The sequence below is a fragment of the Malaclemys terrapin genome, chromosome 6 (genome assembly GCF_027887155.1).
Source record: "Malaclemys terrapin pileata isolate rMalTer1 chromosome 6, rMalTer1.hap1, whole genome shotgun sequence".
In the NCBI taxonomy this organism is placed as follows: Eukaryota; Metazoa; Chordata; order Testudines; family Emydidae; genus Malaclemys; species Malaclemys terrapin.
Genome location: NC_071510.1, coordinates 132,010,467 through 132,029,411, shown reverse-complemented (window position 1 = coordinate 132,029,411; position 18,945 = coordinate 132,010,467). Strand labels below are relative to the sequence as shown.

The window sequence follows — 18,945 nt, the reverse complement described above, 5'->3', positions numbered from 1 at the left end:
ATTGTTGCTCTCTCTTCATGAGAGAAGGACCAGGGAAGTGAGAGGGTGAAGGAATAAGCCCCCTAACATTACATACTTGATTTTACAACAGTAAAAGAATCTTAAAACAATGGTTTGTACAAGTAACTGTTGTCATGGTATTTCTTTTTAAGGGTTGATCTTTCTATGCACACCTAATTGTTGTACAGGACTGTACTTACAACATGAAGTCTTGTTCCCAGCAGGGCTGGTCCCCTCGCACTGCAACTGTTGTACTCTTCACATTTTGCACTTTCAAGGTCACATAGGTATTAAATTTATCTAAACAAAGAAAGAGTAAAATGATTACTTTTTGCTATTACCATCTCTTACAAAAGCAACATTATAAAGCCGCTAGTTGTTCTACTACACACAAAAAATGCTATTGGTAGGCATGTTATCTGGCTATTTATGAAGTCCATAAGAAAACATTTGAAAAAAAATCTTTCATGGATTTGCATCTTCCACAAAAATGTTACCCTCAATTTCTTAGAGAGGTGAGATTCATACAGGACTGAATAAAATCACTCTCTCTCTAAAATGAGGGCAAGCTATGATCACCTACAGTACGTTAACAGCAACTTTAAGAGAAAATATCAAATCCTGAAGAAAAACAAATACAAGTGAAACTTGCCCAACGGCAGCTGGGGGAAACTGGACCTAAAGGCCAGGACATCATCTATCCCTTAAACAGATGCAGTAACCAAAAAAGTGTACAATATGCACTGAGGGACATAGCCTGAAGTTAACTACTCTCATGAATCTGGATCCTCCTCTGTGACACCATGCATAAGGGTTTCTGAGAACAAGTTGATGAAAAAATATATTGTGAAACTTATGCAGCTTAATATTAAGCCAGCTGTACTAAAAGAACAAGCCACATTGTCATGTTTTGACAGTTTGAGTTTTTTTTAATATTTATATATGTATATATAAATATTTTAAAAAATTAATTACCTGGTAGTATTTCTACCCAACACAATTCCGAACCACACCTCCTTTGTAGCTGCTATTTATTCCTTACTAGCCATGATGAAAAGACATGTGGGCGTAGGCCGATATAAAGTTTAAACACCCAGCAATCTGAGAATGAACAAGCTCCCATTTAAGGAGCAGTTATTGCCTGAGGCACCCAACCAATCACATCAACCTCTGCACACGTCATGTACTAAACAAGCCGGGTGTAAATTTCAAAAGAGGGAACATTTTAGCAATACAGTGTCCCAGTATAGCGAATCTCAAAAAAAGTCAGATCGTAGTCCATTACTCCTCAGGATTCATGATCAAAACTGCTGACTGGTGCTGCAGGCTACACTAGCATATCCTAGCAATTGGCCACACAGACTGATTAGGAACCTTTCTGCACTCTTAGCCAAGAAATCAGAACTGTGGCTACTGTGTATAGGAATTGTGAAGTCAGACAGTAGCCCAGAACCAAAAGGATGACAGGGAGACAGCATAGTCCAGTGGTTTAGACAAAACTGGTAGTCACTGGACTCTGGGTTCTAGTCCCAATTTTACCACTGTCACACAATAAGATGTTGGGTATGTCAATGAAGCCACGCACGTCTCGGAATGAGCCATGTAGTGAGAGATTATGCAACCATGCGAATTGCTGCATAATTGCCTTTGTTTTCAGGCTGCCACATAACTATGCTCCAGAAACCGTTTTCATTTCTTTAAAAAATGAAGTGCCTAGCCCTTGTTGCAAATATAATCTTTAAAATATGAATGAAATACAAACTGTCTGAGTGTGCAGCCTGCTGTAGGGAAAGTATGAACTGCTCTCGTTCATCTCAAATAGGGAATTAACACTGAAATTTAATACTTTATGTATAAACAGTACTAACTATTTCACTGCCAATCATTTTAGCAGAACTATTCAGCTACCGTACTTTATATTTGAATACAATGCTCGATACTGGACCACTTGGTAGAATTGTAAGCTCTTGGGGCCAGGGGCTATTTTTTAATTTGTTTTACATTATGTGTACACAGTGCTTGGCACAATGGGACTCTCGCCCCAAATCAGGGCCTTTAAGCACTATGATAATAGAAAATATTAAACGTTTGTTATAGCAACACCCAAAGGGTTCAGTCAGGATGAGGGCCCCATTGTGCCAGGCATTGTTTTCCAGTTAGTCATTGGAACAACTTACCAAAGGCTGTGGTGGATTCTCCATCACTCAACATTTTTAAGTCAAAATTGGAGGTTTTTCTAATAGTTTCTCTAGTTCAAACAGGAATTAATCCAGGAAAGCCCTACGGCAAATGTTATACAGGGGGTCAGATTAGATTATCACAATAGTCCCTTCTGGCTTTATCTATGAAACTATTGGGGGGGGGGGGAAGAGAGAGAGAGAGAGAGAGTCTGATCAGGAGAGTTTATATTCGAACAGGGGTGCCCAAGCTGTGGCCCACGGGCCATACACGGCCCCCCAGAGCATTTCATAAGACCCATGACCTGCTTCAACACAATACACTAACAGCAGATTCATTTGCGTTTTGTCGTAATATTTACATCATTTTAGTTTACACAAGTGTATATCGACAATACTGTACATAGAAAACCTAATACATACAAAACAAGCAGAAAAAATATAAACCAATACAAGAACTTCAAATCTTATTAAAATATGTAGACTCTGTTTGAACCACACAAGGTTGTGCTTAGGTTTGTGTGGCCCTCCTGGGTAATAAGGTTGGGCACCACTGAACTAGAAGACACACAAAGGGGTTGGGGACAAAGCCTATAACATTGGTCCAGTTTTGTTGCTTACATGTTTTTTCAGTGGAGGTTTTCAAGTTTTGTCATCACCTGGGGCAGAGGCAGGGCATGGGGACTAGCTAGAGTGGAGGGAGCTGGTAAGAATAATGGAGTAGGAAGAGGAAGGAAGCTCAACACACACCCAGCCACGGTTAACAGGCAGCGTTTCGTAGGCATCACAGCAGAAGAGAGTCTGAATGAGGAATTTGAGGGAGGATAAGGTAGTGCCTGTTTGGATTCTATCATGAAATCTCTCATGCATAAGGGGTAGCATGGAAGAAACACAAAATTGCTTAGAGAAAAACTGGCTGGGGCAGGAAAAGCTGGAAATGTTGGCCAAGCGAAGGCAGCTGTCAACCTCACAGTAAGTTCCTCGGGCAGCTAAACAGAGCAGGGTTAAGTTATGAAGAGCTTTGAAGTCAATGACAAGAAGCTGGGAGGAAAAGGGGGAACACAAGAGAGATCCCAAGGGGGTTGACATGGTTAGATAAATGAGCCGGAAAGATGATTTTACCAAAGAATACTCTGTATATGCTAATTATTAGTGAACAAGAGTTTGAGAAAACAGTCACAGAAGGAATCTAGACAAGATGAGAAGTGAGGGAACACAAATATTCAGCTCAGGTTTCTTAGTGAACATGCTAAGAAAAAACATTTCTAAAAGTATGAAAATTAGACAACCTTTCTGTGTACTTGACTGCTCCTCCTGCATTGTGACAATCTCTCCAATACCTCTGAATTAACTCTTCTCAGAAATGAGGAAAACACACAGTATGTAATAGCTGTGCACAATAATACCCACAGCAAAGAGAAACATACATTCAGTGATGTTAGCCCACAAGATATAGCAGGAAGAGTAGAACAGACTATTGAACAACCTTAAAAATCAATAGCGGTGCCTGCAGGTTAATGACTGCTTAGAGCAAGGAAAGTCTAGCTCACCTGGTGGCCCCTGGAGTTTTGCTTTTTTCACTGTGAAGAAAAAAAATACACATTTAGTGATTTTGTCATGATAACAGTTTTAGTCTAGGAGTTACACAACACAAGATCTGTCAAGCACTCGGCACAGGACTGCGCAACAGGGGTGCTGTGTGTTCTGATCCCATATTTCACTGTGTAACAAACCTGTGCCACAGATTCCCCAGTGAGCTGGGGTAATTAGCTCAGAAAGGGAGTTGTGAGGATTAGTTAATGTTTGTACAGCACTTTGACACTGACAGTCATCATTGACTTTACACATACATTATAACTACACTTAAGAGTCTTGCAAACCAGAAGCTATTAGAATATTACTATTCCATACCATCTAATTTATAAGTTAAAGAAGCAATCTTGAAAAAAGTATACGTTCTATTCTCAAACTGTGGGTGAGCGCAGAGTAGAGGTGGGTGGGTCATTTTTGATTAAATACAAAAAGGAGTCTGGTGTCACCTTAAAGACTAAGATTTATTTGAGCATAAGCTTTTTTTTTTTTTACCCACAAAAGCTTATGCCAAAATAAATCTGTTAGTCTTTAAGGTGACACTGGACTCCTTGCTGTTTTTGTGGATACAGACTAACACGGCTACCCCCGATGCATTTAATCAAAAGTGTCAAGTATCTTTGTTTCAATAGGACATTGTATCTGAGCTCAAACATTTCCCTGAGACATATTCGATTCCACCAGGAAGGTTTCTGAGGTCCATGATGGACTCTATAGTCATTTCCAGAGAATGGGGAAGAAAAATTAAAAAAAAAAATCTGATCTTTTACCCAATTCTGTTTCACAAAAACATTCAAAAAGTTTTGGTTTTGTTCCAGTGAGGAATGAAAACAAATTCCGAGACCTTGAAAGTAGTCGCGAAATCTTGTCCATGCAGAGATGCCAGGTCACATGGTGCTGGTTCTTGCTACATGTTTTCAACCGCTTCTACAGAGATCTAAAGATACTCAGTAGAAGATGCTGGACACTTGTAGACGCAGCTAGGAATAGAGGGACTAACCAGGCTTGCCTCAGCTCTTCTCCCCCACTTTTGTCCTGGTTTCTTAGATGTTTCCAGCAGTCAGCCTGAGCAGGGATTCAGTGAAGAAGGAACCCTGATTAACTCACTTGCCTGCCTTAATAGGATTTACATATGGTGGAAATCCTTTGTTTCCCAGCTAGATCCCCACCTCCTATTAGTGGAAAAATACTAGTAGTCCAACATAGAGTCCAGTACCAGGTGACATGATCACATGACTCTGCAGTGTAAAAGCAGTCATGCGTCAAAGGTTGTTTGCAGCATCACAGCAAGCTTCTCAGGAAGGTAGAAGATTAGCATCTTCAAAGTACTATTATTCTCCCTAATTGCCTGTCCAGACTGATGGCATTCTGCCTGGTGGATGTTCCCCAGATGTAAACCCACTTGGAATTGTTACATAGTCAATATTCCTAACTTCAGATTCAGAAAGGATACATGCCTACAAATAGGATAATCATAATCAGTAAATCAGCCTTTCCAATGATACCTCACATGACCTGTCTTGCATGCAACACATCTTCGTTATGCCATATTCATATCAATATCTCTATGAAGAATATAGGGCATGACGACACAGGAATAAACAGTTTAACTTTTTACATGTGCGCGCATGCGCGGACACACACACACACAGTTATAAACTTGCTTCTAGCAGGCCTTAATAAAAAAGATTTTTCAAGAGGGTCTTAAATGAAGACTGGGGTGGCAATCAAGAAAGCTAGTTTAGGAAGGATGTTCCATGAACAAAGGGCAACATGGAAAGAAAGCACCATCATGTCATTAAAAAAAATACACTGATAGCGTCTTCAAGGAGTAGGTAACGTGTCTAGTTCACATAGTTTAAGAATCAAGAATAACTACTATAACATTACCATATATCTCTATATATTTCCTAATGCATAGACAGTCTACCCATGTTATTTTTCCAGTGGATAAGGGCCATCTCTCACTGCTTGGGGTTTTATATATGTTGCACTTTGACAAACTCGCAGACTCACTGGCACTATAAAGTATGAACACCTAGAAAGGATATCTCCAAGCTCCTGCTAGCTTTTCTAGTGCAAATGCCATAGCATTTACCAGAAAAGATATCTAATAAGCTGAAAGGTAAGACGCACCTGAGAGTGAAAATGGCTTAAGAACTAAAGAACCAATTATCTTTTCTCCAGAAGAGAACACTCGTGCTGGAAGGCCATACTGACTGACCTTCAAGCGAAATATTTCTGTGAACAGTAATAATGAATATTGGCAGTTATGGAACCACCAGAACAGAACTACAAGTAAGGGTGAGATGCTGGAGCCTGACCTTAACACTGAAAAATACTTTACAGGTGTATATATTTTGAGTCTAAAGGATAGGATCTATGTAATGTTCTCTCCATACAACAGGACAAGAATATTTCAGCCAGAAGCTAGAACTGTTCTGCTAAAGACTAGAACTGCTGAGACGTGTATGTCTATAATGTGTAATAGAAAAAGTGTGAGATCATGCATACTGTTCCCCAGAGGTGGAATCTCAGATGATGTTGATGCTGTGTAACAACTGGTACAAACACATATACACCACGCAGGTCTAAGGGGATTCCAGGTGACTCCCTGGGGTGGCTGATCAACTCCTCTTTGAACCGCACAGGCACTGAAGCTGTTTAACAATTTCAAGTCTAGCATAGGGCACAGTCTATCCATTTCCCCGATGCCTATGGGTTCAAAACTCCAAATGTCAGTGGATCTTTCCTCATGGTCAGGAATAGTAAGATTCCACTGCTGTTAGCAGTGAAGCAGACCGCTCCCAAGGCAGAGACTCAGAGAGGTTATTTGTTATGGCAGTACCCAGAGTGTGCTAGTGGCTTTCTACAAAGGTGACTGTCTGTACCACACAGTGTACAGTCTCGAGTTGCCAACACACTGGGGCCGCAAACACAAGTGGAGGATCCTTTTGCTCTGTTAGTAAAGGCTCCTCTGCCCTGGTTTGCAGAAGGAATTCTATCTGATGCTAACCTGAGAGGTAGAGCTTTTGTGCACACTACACCTACTGTGGTGTTCTGTCCGCCACTATTCTGAGCCACTTATTAGAGGGCTTAGTTGAGGCGGTGCCCAAAGAGGCAATTGCATCCCAACCCACTGCCTCAGTCCTGATCCCCCTCCCGCCCTCTGAACCCTTTGATCCCATCCCAGAGCCTCCTCCTGCACCCCAAACCCCTCATCCCCAGCCCCACCCCAGAGCCCACAGCCCCAGCTGGAGCCCTTATCCCTTCTCACACCCCAACCCCCTGAGCCAGCCTGGTGAAAATGAGCAAGTGAGTGAGGCTGGAGAGAGCAGGAGTGAGTGGGGGGGCCTTGGAGAAGGGGTAGGGCAGGGCAGGGCAGACTGGGACAGAGTCGGGGCAAGGGTGATCAGTTTTGTGCAAGCAGAAAGTTGGCGACCCTAGTGACAATTTGGGGAATTAAATTCATTTTTTTCATATCATTTATGATTGAACCTGCATAGTAAATTAGAACCCTCATGTTGTATCTGATACTACTTTGTGTCCTATGTTGAGAGCCAGTTTGAACTGGTTTATGTGCAGCCTGTTTGTGATGCATAACAACTTCTGTTTCTCATACTATGGAAAACTAACATAGAAAGTCATGCTGAGCCATGGTTTTCTAAAGGATCTGCTCTAGTTCAAACAGGAATTATTTTGGGAAAGTCCTATGGCCCATGTTCTCCAGGAGGTCAGACTAGATGATCACAGTGGTCCCTTCTGACCTTCGACTCTATGAATCAACAACCAGATGGCTCCCAAGTACTATTGGCTTGCTAACTACTCTGATCCACTTCACTACCCTTACGAAACAAGGATCTGGTGGAAGTAAACCCAGTATGACTGGGGCTCATGACACTGCGTTCATAAACAGAAGAGGTTCTGTGCTCGAGGGGCCATACCTCCAATAGGAAGAGAAGAGACAGCTAGTGGAAAGGAAACAAAAAGGACTTTGCCTTCCCCCAAGGACACTGACCAAGACCCAAGGACTCTTAGGAATGGTGAAGACTGAACAAGGCAAATTGCGTTCAGGTATTTTGTTGTTTCAGCTTAGATTAGTAACACTTGTGCTGTCTAGGAGTAAACTAAGGGTTTTTACACACTACCAGTTGTCGGTAAAGTTATGCCACTCAAGGATGTGAATAAGCCTCCCCCTGAGCAATGTAAGAGCACCTCTTCACTACCCGCCGGATCAGCGGGTAGTGATCGATCTATCGGGGATCGATTTATCGCGTCTAGTGTAGACACGATAAACATCGATCCCCGATCACTCTGCCATCGACTCCGGAACTCCACCGCAGCGAGAGGCGGAAGCGGAGTCGATGGGGGAGTGGCAGCGGTCAACTCGCCGCCGTCCTCACAGCCAGGTACATCGACCTAAAATACGCAACTTCAGCTATGCTATTCGCATAGCTGAAGTTGCGTATCTTAGGTCGACCCCCTTCTCCCCCCATAGCGTAGACCTAGCCCAAGTTACACCAACTTAAGCGCCAGTGTGAACAGCTCTGTGTTGGCGGAGAGCATCTCATGGAGGTGGATTTACTGCCAACAGGAGAACTCTCTCTCGTCGGTACAGAGCATCTTCACCAGACGCACTACGGCAGTGCAGCTGTGCTGTTGTAGCGCTTCTAGTGTAGACTACCCCAAAATGTTATAGAAGTTCCTTTGCAAAGCCTGTGTCTCTTACTTTGCCTGTCACATGGTCCCCAAAGAGTTTAATTATAAACAAGAACGTCCACAAGGGTGAGGCTTTGGGGAAGCGTGCACAGGCCAACAGGGAGGTTTGGGAGTTTCAGCGCAGGTTATAGGGCCAAGGGCAGTTGACCCCTGTCCCACATCCCAAGAAGAGGTGCCAGCAAAGTCTACATCGAGAACATTGTGCCCTGGAAGCAAGAAATGGAAACAATGACCCAACTCAGCCAAAACCCAGCAGACCTGAAAGTCTGGGGGATCCAAAGGTTCAATCCAATATAGCAAACTGGTAACCATCCACTAAATGGGGACTCAACCATGACTGTAAATGCATCACCCGAGACAAAGTAAAAATATTAGAAATTAACCCTCCCACCAAAAATCCACGTTTTTCACTTATTTGCAGAAGACAATGGTTACTCGGTCACTTCTGAGCTCTGGGAATGCAGCATTTTGAAACTAATTGTAATTGTTAAATCCTACTTCGTTTCAAATGGCAGCTCTCAGCAAACTTGGCAGCCCTGAGAGAGCTCTGTCATTCAGGAGCAAATGTGAAATTGCGCTGAACAATAATCCTCCTATGCTCAGCAAGGAGGGAAAAAAATGGAAAACAAATGCTAGAAAACAAGAGATGAAACTGTACTCTAGAAATAGAGCTTTGAACTGCCAGGTGAGCGATCTGGGTATGACAACCACAAAGATATGCTCACCTTCCTGCTGCAGAGATCATAGTGAATTTAGTCCCAGGGAGAGGGGGCACAGAAGTACCTTGGGTCACTCAATGACCTATTCGAGTGAAAATCCTCCAGTCCACTTCCCCTTGAAGGATACGATAATATCTATTGCAGGATTGATTGAGACAACAGATCAATTGATATCTGGACACAAAGTATATGGGAGAGGGAAGAACTAGTAGCAAGGTCTGGTTGCTGAAAAAACAGTCAATGCATCCCAAAAAGAACTAGCCAGAGTCTGTCACCATCTTGGTATTATTTGAAAAGACTAGAAGACAAAGTTAACACCCGTCAACTATCCAGATTTCAAAATGTGTGATTCCAAAGACTACTCTTTTCTGATTGAAACCACTAGTACGCTGAAGCTTTTACAAGCTTTAGAATATTACTGGACCCCAATGCCTAAATGTTCCCTTCATTACAAAGAAGTGTGTGGGGAAAAAATGTTAAAACTGCCCCCATTCTTCTTATGCTCAAGCTGATACGCAGAGAATAACGTGGTGATAGTATTTCTGAACCACAGAGTCAGGAGGACGGTTTTGGACTGTAGCACCAGAAACCAACTGGATCGGAGATCACACTCAAAAGAACAGTTTCCTCTCCACAATCATAGCTTCTAAAACACACACACATTCTTATTCAGGAAAGTGTTAAATGTAATATGGAATTTCTCAATAAATTTGTGATCTCAGGCTCACCTTTTGCATTTGCTTTGCTAAATACGGGGATATAGATACAGAGAGAGTGAGCAGATGGCCAAAAGATTACATTCCAACTAAATCCAGCACATGATTTACAGAGCTGGTCATTCACTACGCTGCACAACAAAATCCACATCCATTCCATGAACAAGAACAAAATATCCAAAGCCAGGTTTGGGTACCGGGGGGAAACAGCGAGAAGCTACAGTTTAATTGGTGGTCTCCAACTGAATTCAACAGAAAAGCTTGCAAAAATGCTTTGCCAGGATCAGCTCTTTCATATAAACCTTTAGTCCTGAATTATTTCCCTCCTCCCCCCCAAAATTAAAACACTGCTATTCTATTGGGTTCTCTCCGGAAGCTCTGGCCATGTCCCCGACTGCACACAAAAGCGGCAGCATTGCTGTAGTTCAGACTTGTATTTCACTCAGTTCATAAGTTTGTCAACACACAGAAGTATCAGATTTCCCTGCTCCATTACATAGCATTGAATGAGCGCACAGTGCTTTACTTGCAAAAGACAACTCCCCTGCTTATACGCCAAAATTAGACCCCGCCACCAAATACTCTGCCTGCATATGGGAAATGGCACAGGTAGGACAGTATTGAAACAAAAAACAAAAAAAAAGAAGAATCCCTGTTGAGAATATTCTCCATAATTTTTCAAGTTTCCCTTTGTTAAAGGTCCAGGAACGTTGTCTGCTCCCTGACAAAGGGTATGTCCCAACTACCCGCCGGACCGACGGGTAGCAATCGATCTATCGGGAAATCGATATATCGCGTCTCGTCTAGATGAGATATATTGATCCCCGAACGCGCTCCCGTCGACTCTGGAACTCCACCAGGGCGAGCGGCAGTAGTGGAGTCGACGGGGGAGCCATGGCCATCGATCCCACACCGTGAGGACAGGAGGTAAGTCGAAATAAGATAAGTCGACTTCAGCTACTCTATTCCCATAGCTGAAGTTGCATATCTTACATCGACCCCCCTCAGTGTAGACCAGGCCTCAGTAGTTCTAAACCTTTCCTAACTACTGTACCTCTTTCAGGAGTCTGATTTGTCTTGTGTACCCCCAAGTTTCACCTAATTTAAAACTACATGCTTACAAAAATCAAACATACAAAAGTATCTCAGCACACTATTACTGAAAAATTGCTTATGTTCTCATTTTTACCATATAATAATAAAATAAATCAATTGGAATATAAATATTGTACTTACATTTCAGTGTATAGTACATAGAACAGTATAAAGTAATTGTATGAAATTTTAGTTTGTACTGACTTTGTTAGTGCTTTTTGTGTAGCCTGTTGTAAAACTAGGCAAATAGCTAGATGAGTTGATGTACTCCCTAAAAGTCCTCTGGGTACCTGTAGAAGGGCTCGGCCGAGGCTCATCCCTCCGCAGGGCTGTGGGGTATCCCACTTCCTCGCAATAGTTTGCTATGGGCCCAGGCCCTGGGTCAGGGCGGGGCAGCAAACAAACAGTCAGGAGCTCCTGGTTCTGAGTGTCTGGTGCGAGGGGGAGACTGCCACCTGTGAGTGGGGTGGCAGGGGGGATGCAGGCCCACCCACTCCACTGCATCCCAGCCCAGGGCCCTAGCAGCTGCAGAAGACTCGCTGTGTCAGTGGGGATCCTGACCGCAATTCACTGACATTGGTTCTGGCAGTGCTGAGGCCAGACCAGGGTCGACTGCCCCCAGGCTACTTCCGGACTCCCCCTTGTAAGGTACCTGGGTTAGGGTGGTGTCCTTGGAGGTTTCCAGCACCATCGGTTCCTCCGGGTAACTGGCGAGGGGTAGGCTCAGCTGCTCCTCGGGGTAGCTGGCAAGGGGTAGGTTTGGCTAGCCCGGCCGCAGCCTGCCGGCGTCTCCTAACCCTGAGTTGGGCCACAGGCATCTAGCCTCTCCGGTGGCTGTCTTTCAAGTGAGCTCTGCAGTTGGGTTTTTATACTTCCTGTCCTACGCCGAGACCTCTGGGGGGCGGGCGCAGGATCCACTGGCTCTGCCCACATAGGTGCTAGGGGAGGCTCGTCCCTCCGCGGGGCTGTGGGGTATCCCACCGCCTCGCTACTGTACCCCCAGGCATACACATAACCCTTGGTTGAGAATCACTGCCCTGACCCACCAACACATGCCACATCCTTACAAGTTCATTGTACTTTTCTATCTTTAAAAGAATTCCTACTCTTTCAGATCCCTCACCAGTGTCTATATATAAATAATTGGCACAGTCCCTAATCAATGTTTCTTCCAAAATACAATATATAAAAGAAAATAGGGAGAACTATCTGAGAAGCATCCAGCTTAAAATTACAACAGACGTGTCAAGGTTATAAAAAGATTAAGATTCAATCAACTCGTCTGGACAAAAGAACCCAAATACTGAAGACAGAAGGTCATTGCCAGAATTTGCGATTACTAAGATTCTATGACAAAAATCTCATTAGTTAGACCTCTGACAAAATGTTTAAATTCACAAAAAGGAACAGCCCAGGGGTTGGTCAGAGTCTGCATTCAACCCCAACCTTTGTAAAGCAGGGGCAGCTCTAAACGGCTTGAGTCACAGAGAAAGTGGAATTTCAGCTGAATGTACATTTCAACTCTTCAGCTTCCTGCATCCGACTAGAGTATGTTCCTACTGTTCAATGTAACGACATGTAGCTTCATTCAATATTGATCAATTAAACAAACTGACATAAGTCAAGCTCTAAAAAGTTGAAGACAAATGGAAAAAGTAACAAAGATTTGGTGGCTTTTTTTGTGCATTAGATGTAGCAGTGCTGTATACTACCATCCAAATAAGAAAGAGCAAGTCAGTGTCACCTTTTTCCTCACAACCTGTCTGGAAGGGGCACATCTTTTACTTTTCATGTCCATCCGCAACAGAATTATTTGTCTATTTCCCCCCTTCAAGTGTCAGTTATTTTTCACCAGTGTTTCTTACCATGAGAAAACATTTACTTTGGGATCAGACTAGATTTCTTCAACCTTTCCCAAATAAACCAAGAAAGACTCAAATGGCTTCAAGCTTCATTAATTACAGCAAATCTCAAAACTGAGCCAAGCTAGGTTAAAAAGACTGGGACTGGGACAGTTCATCTTAGAAAAGAGATGACTGAGCGGGTATATGACAGAGGTCTATAAAATCATGACCGGTGTGGAGAAAGTGAATAAGTATTATTTACCCCATCACATAACACAGGAACCAGGGGTCACCCAATGAAATTAACAGGCAGCAGGTTTAAAGCAAACATAAGAAAGTACTTCTTCACACAATGCACAGTCAACCTGCAAGACTTGTTGCCAAGGGATGTTGTGAAGGCCTTTAAAAAGTAGAAGTTAAATCCCAGTGAGGAAAATAGAAAGGAGCATAAACACTGGCAAATGAAGTGTAAAAATACAATTAGGAAGGCCAAAAAAAGAATTTGAGGAACAGTTAACCAAAGACTCAGAAAAAAAAATTGCTATTACTTTTTAAGTACATCAGAAGCAGGAAGCCTGCTAAACAACCAGTGGGGCCACTGGACAATCGAGATGCTAAAGGAGCACTCAAGGATGATAAGGTCATTGCGGAGAAACTAAATGAATTCTTTGCATCGGTCTTCACGGCTGAGGATGTGAGGGAGATTCCCAAACCTGAGCCATTCTTTTTAGGTGACAAATGTGAGGAACTGTTCCAGATTGAGGTGTCATTAGAGGATGTTTTGGAACAAATTGATAAATTAAACAGCAATAAGTCACCAGGACCAGATGGTATTTACCCAAGAATTCTGAAGGAACTCAAATGTGAAATTGCAGAACTACTAACTGTAGTCTGTAGCCGATCATTTAAATCAGCTTCTGTACCAGATGACTGGAGGACAGCTAATGTGACGCCAATTTTAAAAAGGGCTCCAGACGTGATCCTGGCAATTACAGGCCTGTAAGCCTGACTTCAGTACTGGGAAAACTAGTTGAAGTTATAATAAAGAACAATATTGTCAGACATATAGATGACCATAATTTGTTGAGGAAGAGTCAACATGGTTTTAGTAAAGGAAAATCATGCCTCACCAATCTAGTAGAATTCTTTGAGGGGGTCAACAAGCACGTGGACCCCAAGGGGATCCAGAGGATATAGGGTACTTAAATTTTCAGATAGCCTTTGACAAGGTCCCTCACCAAAGGCTCTTATACAAAGTAAGCGGCCACGGGATAAGAGGGAAAGTGCTCTCATGGATAGGTAACTGGTTAAAAGATAGGAAACAAAGGATAGGTGTCACGGAGTGTGGGGGGACACAAGGCCCTGCACCCCCGGCTTCCTGCGATTCACCATGACTCTCAGCCAGCCAGTAAAGCAGAAGGTTTATTTAGACGACAGGAACACAGTCCAAGACAGGTCTTGCAGGCACAGACAACAGGACCCCCTCAGTTAGGTCCATCTGGGGTTCCCAGGGGCACCACAGCCCCATTGGGGGGTCAGAGCCCCGTCCAGGCTCCCCTCCATTACCAGCTAGCTCCTGAAACTCCAGCTCCCCCCAGCGTCTCTCACCCAGCCTTTGTCCAGTTTCCTGGGCAGAGGTGTCACCTCGCCTCCAACCCTCTTCCTGGGTTCTCACGTTACATGCTCAGGTATCTTCCCTCAAGGCCAGTCTCCCATCCCCCAATGCAGACCATCCCAGCCAAACTCCCCACTCAGCATTCAAAGACCACATTAAGAACAGTCCCAGTTCTTCACAATAGGTATAAATGGTCACTTTTCCGAATGGAGAGAGGAAAATAGTGGTGTCCCCCAGGGGTCTCTTCTGGGACCAGTCCTGTTCAACATATTCATAAATGATCTGGAAAAAGGGGTAAACAGTGAGGTGGCAAAATTTGCAGATGATACAAAATTACTAAAGATAGTTAAGACCCAGGCAGACTGCGAAGAGCTACAAAAGGGTGTCTCAAAACTGGGTGACTGGGCAACAAAATGGCAGATTAAATTTAACGTTGATAAATGCAAAGTAATACACATTGGAACGCATAATCCCAACTATACATATAAAATGATGGGGTCTAAATTAGCTGTTACCACTCAAGAAAGATCTTGGAGTCATTGTGGATAGTTGTCTGAAAACATTCATTCAATGTGCAGCAGCAGTCAAAAAAGGGAACAGAATGCTGGGAATAATTAAGAAAGGGAAAGATAATACGACAGAAAATATCATGTTAGCTCTATATAAATCCATGGTATGCCCCCATCTTGAATACTGTGTGCAGATGTGGTCACTCCATCTCAAAAAAGATGTATTGGAATTGGAAAAGGTTCAGAAAAGGGCAATAAAAATGATTAGGGGTATGGAACGGCTTCCATATCAGGAGAGATTAATAAGACTGGGACTTTTCAGCTTGGAAAAGAGATGGCTAAGGGGAGATATGATTGAAGTCTATAAAATCATGACTGGTATAGAGAAAGTAGATAAAGTGTTGTTTGCTATTTCTCATAACACAAGAACTGGGGATCACCAAATGAAATTAATACGCAGCAGGTTTAAAACAAACAAAAGGAAGTATTTCTTCATACAACGCACAGTCAGGCTGTGGAACGCTTTGCCAGAGGATGTTGTGAAGGTCAAGACTATAACAGAGTTCAAATGAGAACTAGATAAATTAATGGAGGATAGGTCCATCAATGGCTATTAGCCAGGACGGGAAGGAATGGTGTTCCTAGCCTCTGTTTGCCAGAAGCTGGGAATGGGTGACGGGATGGATCACTTGATGATTACCTGCTCTGTTCATTCCCTCTGGGGCACCTGGCATTGGCCACTGTCAGAAGACAGGATACTGGGCTAGATGGACCTTTGGTCTGATCCAGTATGGCCGTTCTTATGTAGTTATAAGCAGAGCCCATTGAAATTTATTTTTATATGTAATTAATATTTTTAAGGAAATTTCTGGTTATTTTGTTTTATGTCCCCTGGCAGGAATCCAGGAGACCCTGGGGCGGCTGGAGAGCAAGCCCACCCCAGCCTGGAGGGCAGGGCTTGGGGGCAGCAGGGGACTGGAGAGTGAGCCAGCCCTGTCCTCAAACTGTGCATGCTCCTGTCAGCGGTGGGCTCAGCTCTGTTCTCCTGGCACATGGGGTTGCAGGGCTCGTCAGGTTTGGCCCAGCTGCTCTGCTGTCATATGTGGGGGGGGGGGTGAAGAGGGGCGGCAGCCGTGCCCCACACAAGCGGCGCTGTGACCCTGTGCGCAACGTCGCAACACCACTTCCTGGAATTTGCCTCCTGCCCCTCTAACGACAGGGGGATGGGCAAGCCAAACCTGGGTGGCGTTTTGTTACACAATTTCTTAATTTCGTTTCATTTCACATTCATGAAAACATGGAGCTCCAGTTATGAGTTATGTGAAATGCTGCTGTGTTAGGGATCTGGCTGCACTGAAGTTGTGGGAATTTTACATAATGTGGTCTCATCTTATTCCTTCAGCTACCGAATACTACAATAATTAAAATTAAATCAAACTCCCAAACATTAAGATGCTTCTTCTAGGACTGTCATTTGAGTTGCTGTCCTCAGAATGAGAGCAAAGCCTTTAAAACACTTTAAAAATAACCTTTCAAATGTTTCCCTATACTCCGATATATGTAAGAAAAAAAATTCATAGGTGCCTGACCTTTATGTTTAAAGAGCAGACACATCAACTTAATACAGGGATCAATAGATACTCTTATTGAGGTCAGACACTAGTGAATCTACTACAAATACTTGGTTATTTCTTAGTGAAAGTCTGCAAACAGAAAGCTACCAGATATACACCAGTACTGTGCCAGTTACATAGTGCTGGAATGTTTTACACTATTTTTAAACAAATTCTGCCTTTAGAAATCCAGATTTCTAGACTCAAAACAATTTCAGCCTCTCTGAACACCAGTGGCTCAGACAGATTTAAAAGAGATTCTGAACTCCAAGACATGAAATTATCTTTCCTTCTTATTTTTAAAAACAGTTGAAAGCTATTCCTGTCTTTCTGTCCTTGTATGCCGTCCTGTGGCTCTGTACGGCACGGCACCTAGCAAAATGGAGCGTAATTGGGAATTTTTGGAGTCACTAAAATACAAATAAATTCTGGATTGTGTCTGATGGATATACACAGGGAGGGGAAGGGACTACCTCTTGTCTGTACCAAATTCCATATAAAAAATTTCATTCAGACTAAAGCTAAGATTTTGTCATGGATATTTTTAGTAAGAGTCACAGACAGGTCATAGGCAATAAAGAAAAATTCACAAAAGCCCGTGACCTGTTCCTGACTTTTACTAAAAATATCCATGATAAAATGGGACAGGGCTGGACAAATGCCAGGTACTTGGGTGCTCCAGGCCACCCTCAACCTGTGGCTGGAAGCTGCAGGGTCCCCCATGCCGCCAGCAGCGGGGAGCTGCAAGGGTCCCGCATGCCATCTGTGGAGGTCCCCCATGCTGCCCGTGGGGCCAGGGAGCTGCAGGGGTCCCGCATGCTGCCACTAGGGAGCTGCAGAGATCCCCCATGCCGCTGCCAGCCTTAGGCAGCAGGTCTACTTCACAGCTCCCTACCACTGCAGGTGGCTGTGGGACTCTGCAGCTCCCAGCAGCCGAGGTTGAAGTTATGGAGGTCTTTGGAAGTCACGGATTTCGTGACTTCCATGACCTCTGTGACTAAATCATAGTCTTAATTATGACACCTGGATTGTTTTCTCGTGTTGGTCTAAATCTTTAAGGTTAAAAAAGTCAATGCACTAACTTTATATTTAAAGTCCAGTGAGGCCTAGTCTACACTAGAAAATTGAATTGGCTTAACTACATTGCTCAGGGGCATGAAAAATCCACAGCCCTGAATGGTGTAAGAGTGGTAGGAGAACTCCTCCCATCAGTAGGTCATGTCTGCACTGAAGCACTACAGCAGCATAGCTATGGCGCTGTAAAATTTCAAGTGTAGACAAGCCCTTAGACTTTCACCAGTGTTTACTGGAGTCACCATGGTACTAGGCTGATAGTAAAATATTGAGCAGCTCAGTTAAGATCACTAAGTTTGGTACTGTCAATCCCCCTTCAAGAATGGGTCTACACGGAATTCTCTTATTTAATCTTGGGAACTTATTGTCCTACACATTAAATAATTTAATCAACAACCAGTGAGTCCACTGGATGATCGAGATGCTAAAGGAGCACTCAAGGGCGATAAGGCCATTGCAGAGAAACTAAATTAATTCTTTGCATCTGTCTTCACACTTGAGGATGTGAGGGAGATCCCCAAACCTGAGCCAGTCTTTTTACACTTGATGGATCACTTGAGGATTACCTGTTCTACTCATTCCCTCTGGGGTACCTGGCATTGGCCACTGTCGGAAGACAGGATACTGGGCTAGGTGGACCTTTGATCTGACCCAGTATGGCCATTCTTATGTTCTTAATTCTTCTCTGAAACTTCTCTAGGGTTCTTTTTGGTATCCAAGATGGTAGGGCCTGATATGGGAAGTTAATTTGGCAACCAATTCCTTGTTACTGCTGTCATACAAACAAAACCAAGTGTATGTATTTCAGTCCAACACATTCTTCTACAATTTGAAATAATGGGAGGGAAGTTAATTTCATACAGCTGATTGAAAATGTGCTGCCAGCTACTGACTAGACATTTTAAATTGGTATTAATGTTATTGCTACCTAGAGACTTACAGCCCTCTTGATTCTTTGCAGGTTAAGTAAGGTGGAATTAGTAGGCGAGATATGTGAAAGTTGTTTCACAGTTATGGATACTTGTGTGGAAGTGAGTTTAGTAAGTTATGTTATTAAATGTTTTTTCAGTTTTTGTATGTTAATGACAAAAATTTAAAAAAGTTCAAGGAATACAAACATCTTCTACAGTATTATCATATAAAAAACGCACACCGTCTCTATACCAGGGAATACACAACACACACAGCCAACTTAGCCTATATCTAAAAAACAAATAAAATTTTTCTGATAACAAAACCCTTCTCATCCAAAAACCATCCCCTACAACAACTGG

At 43.1% G+C, this 18,945-nt stretch overlaps 1 protein-coding gene across 3 annotated transcripts in view; it reads right to left on the bottom strand.

The window, feature by feature from the left end:
• The window catches only part of UNC13B (unc-13 homolog B), a 380,304-nt gene that overhangs the window by 309,820 nt on the left and 51,539 nt on the right, over window positions 1-18,945 (bottom strand). For all 3 annotated transcript variants that reach the window (XM_054031597.1, XM_054031595.1, XM_054031596.1), the window contains exons 2-3: window positions 3,728-3,757; window positions 201-300 (exon numbers count right to left, since the gene is read on the bottom strand). In XM_054031597.1, the coding sequence (XP_053887572.1) occupies window positions 201-300; window positions 3,728-3,757 (130 nt within the window). The remainder of the gene's footprint in view (window positions 1-200; window positions 301-3,727; window positions 3,758-18,945) is intronic.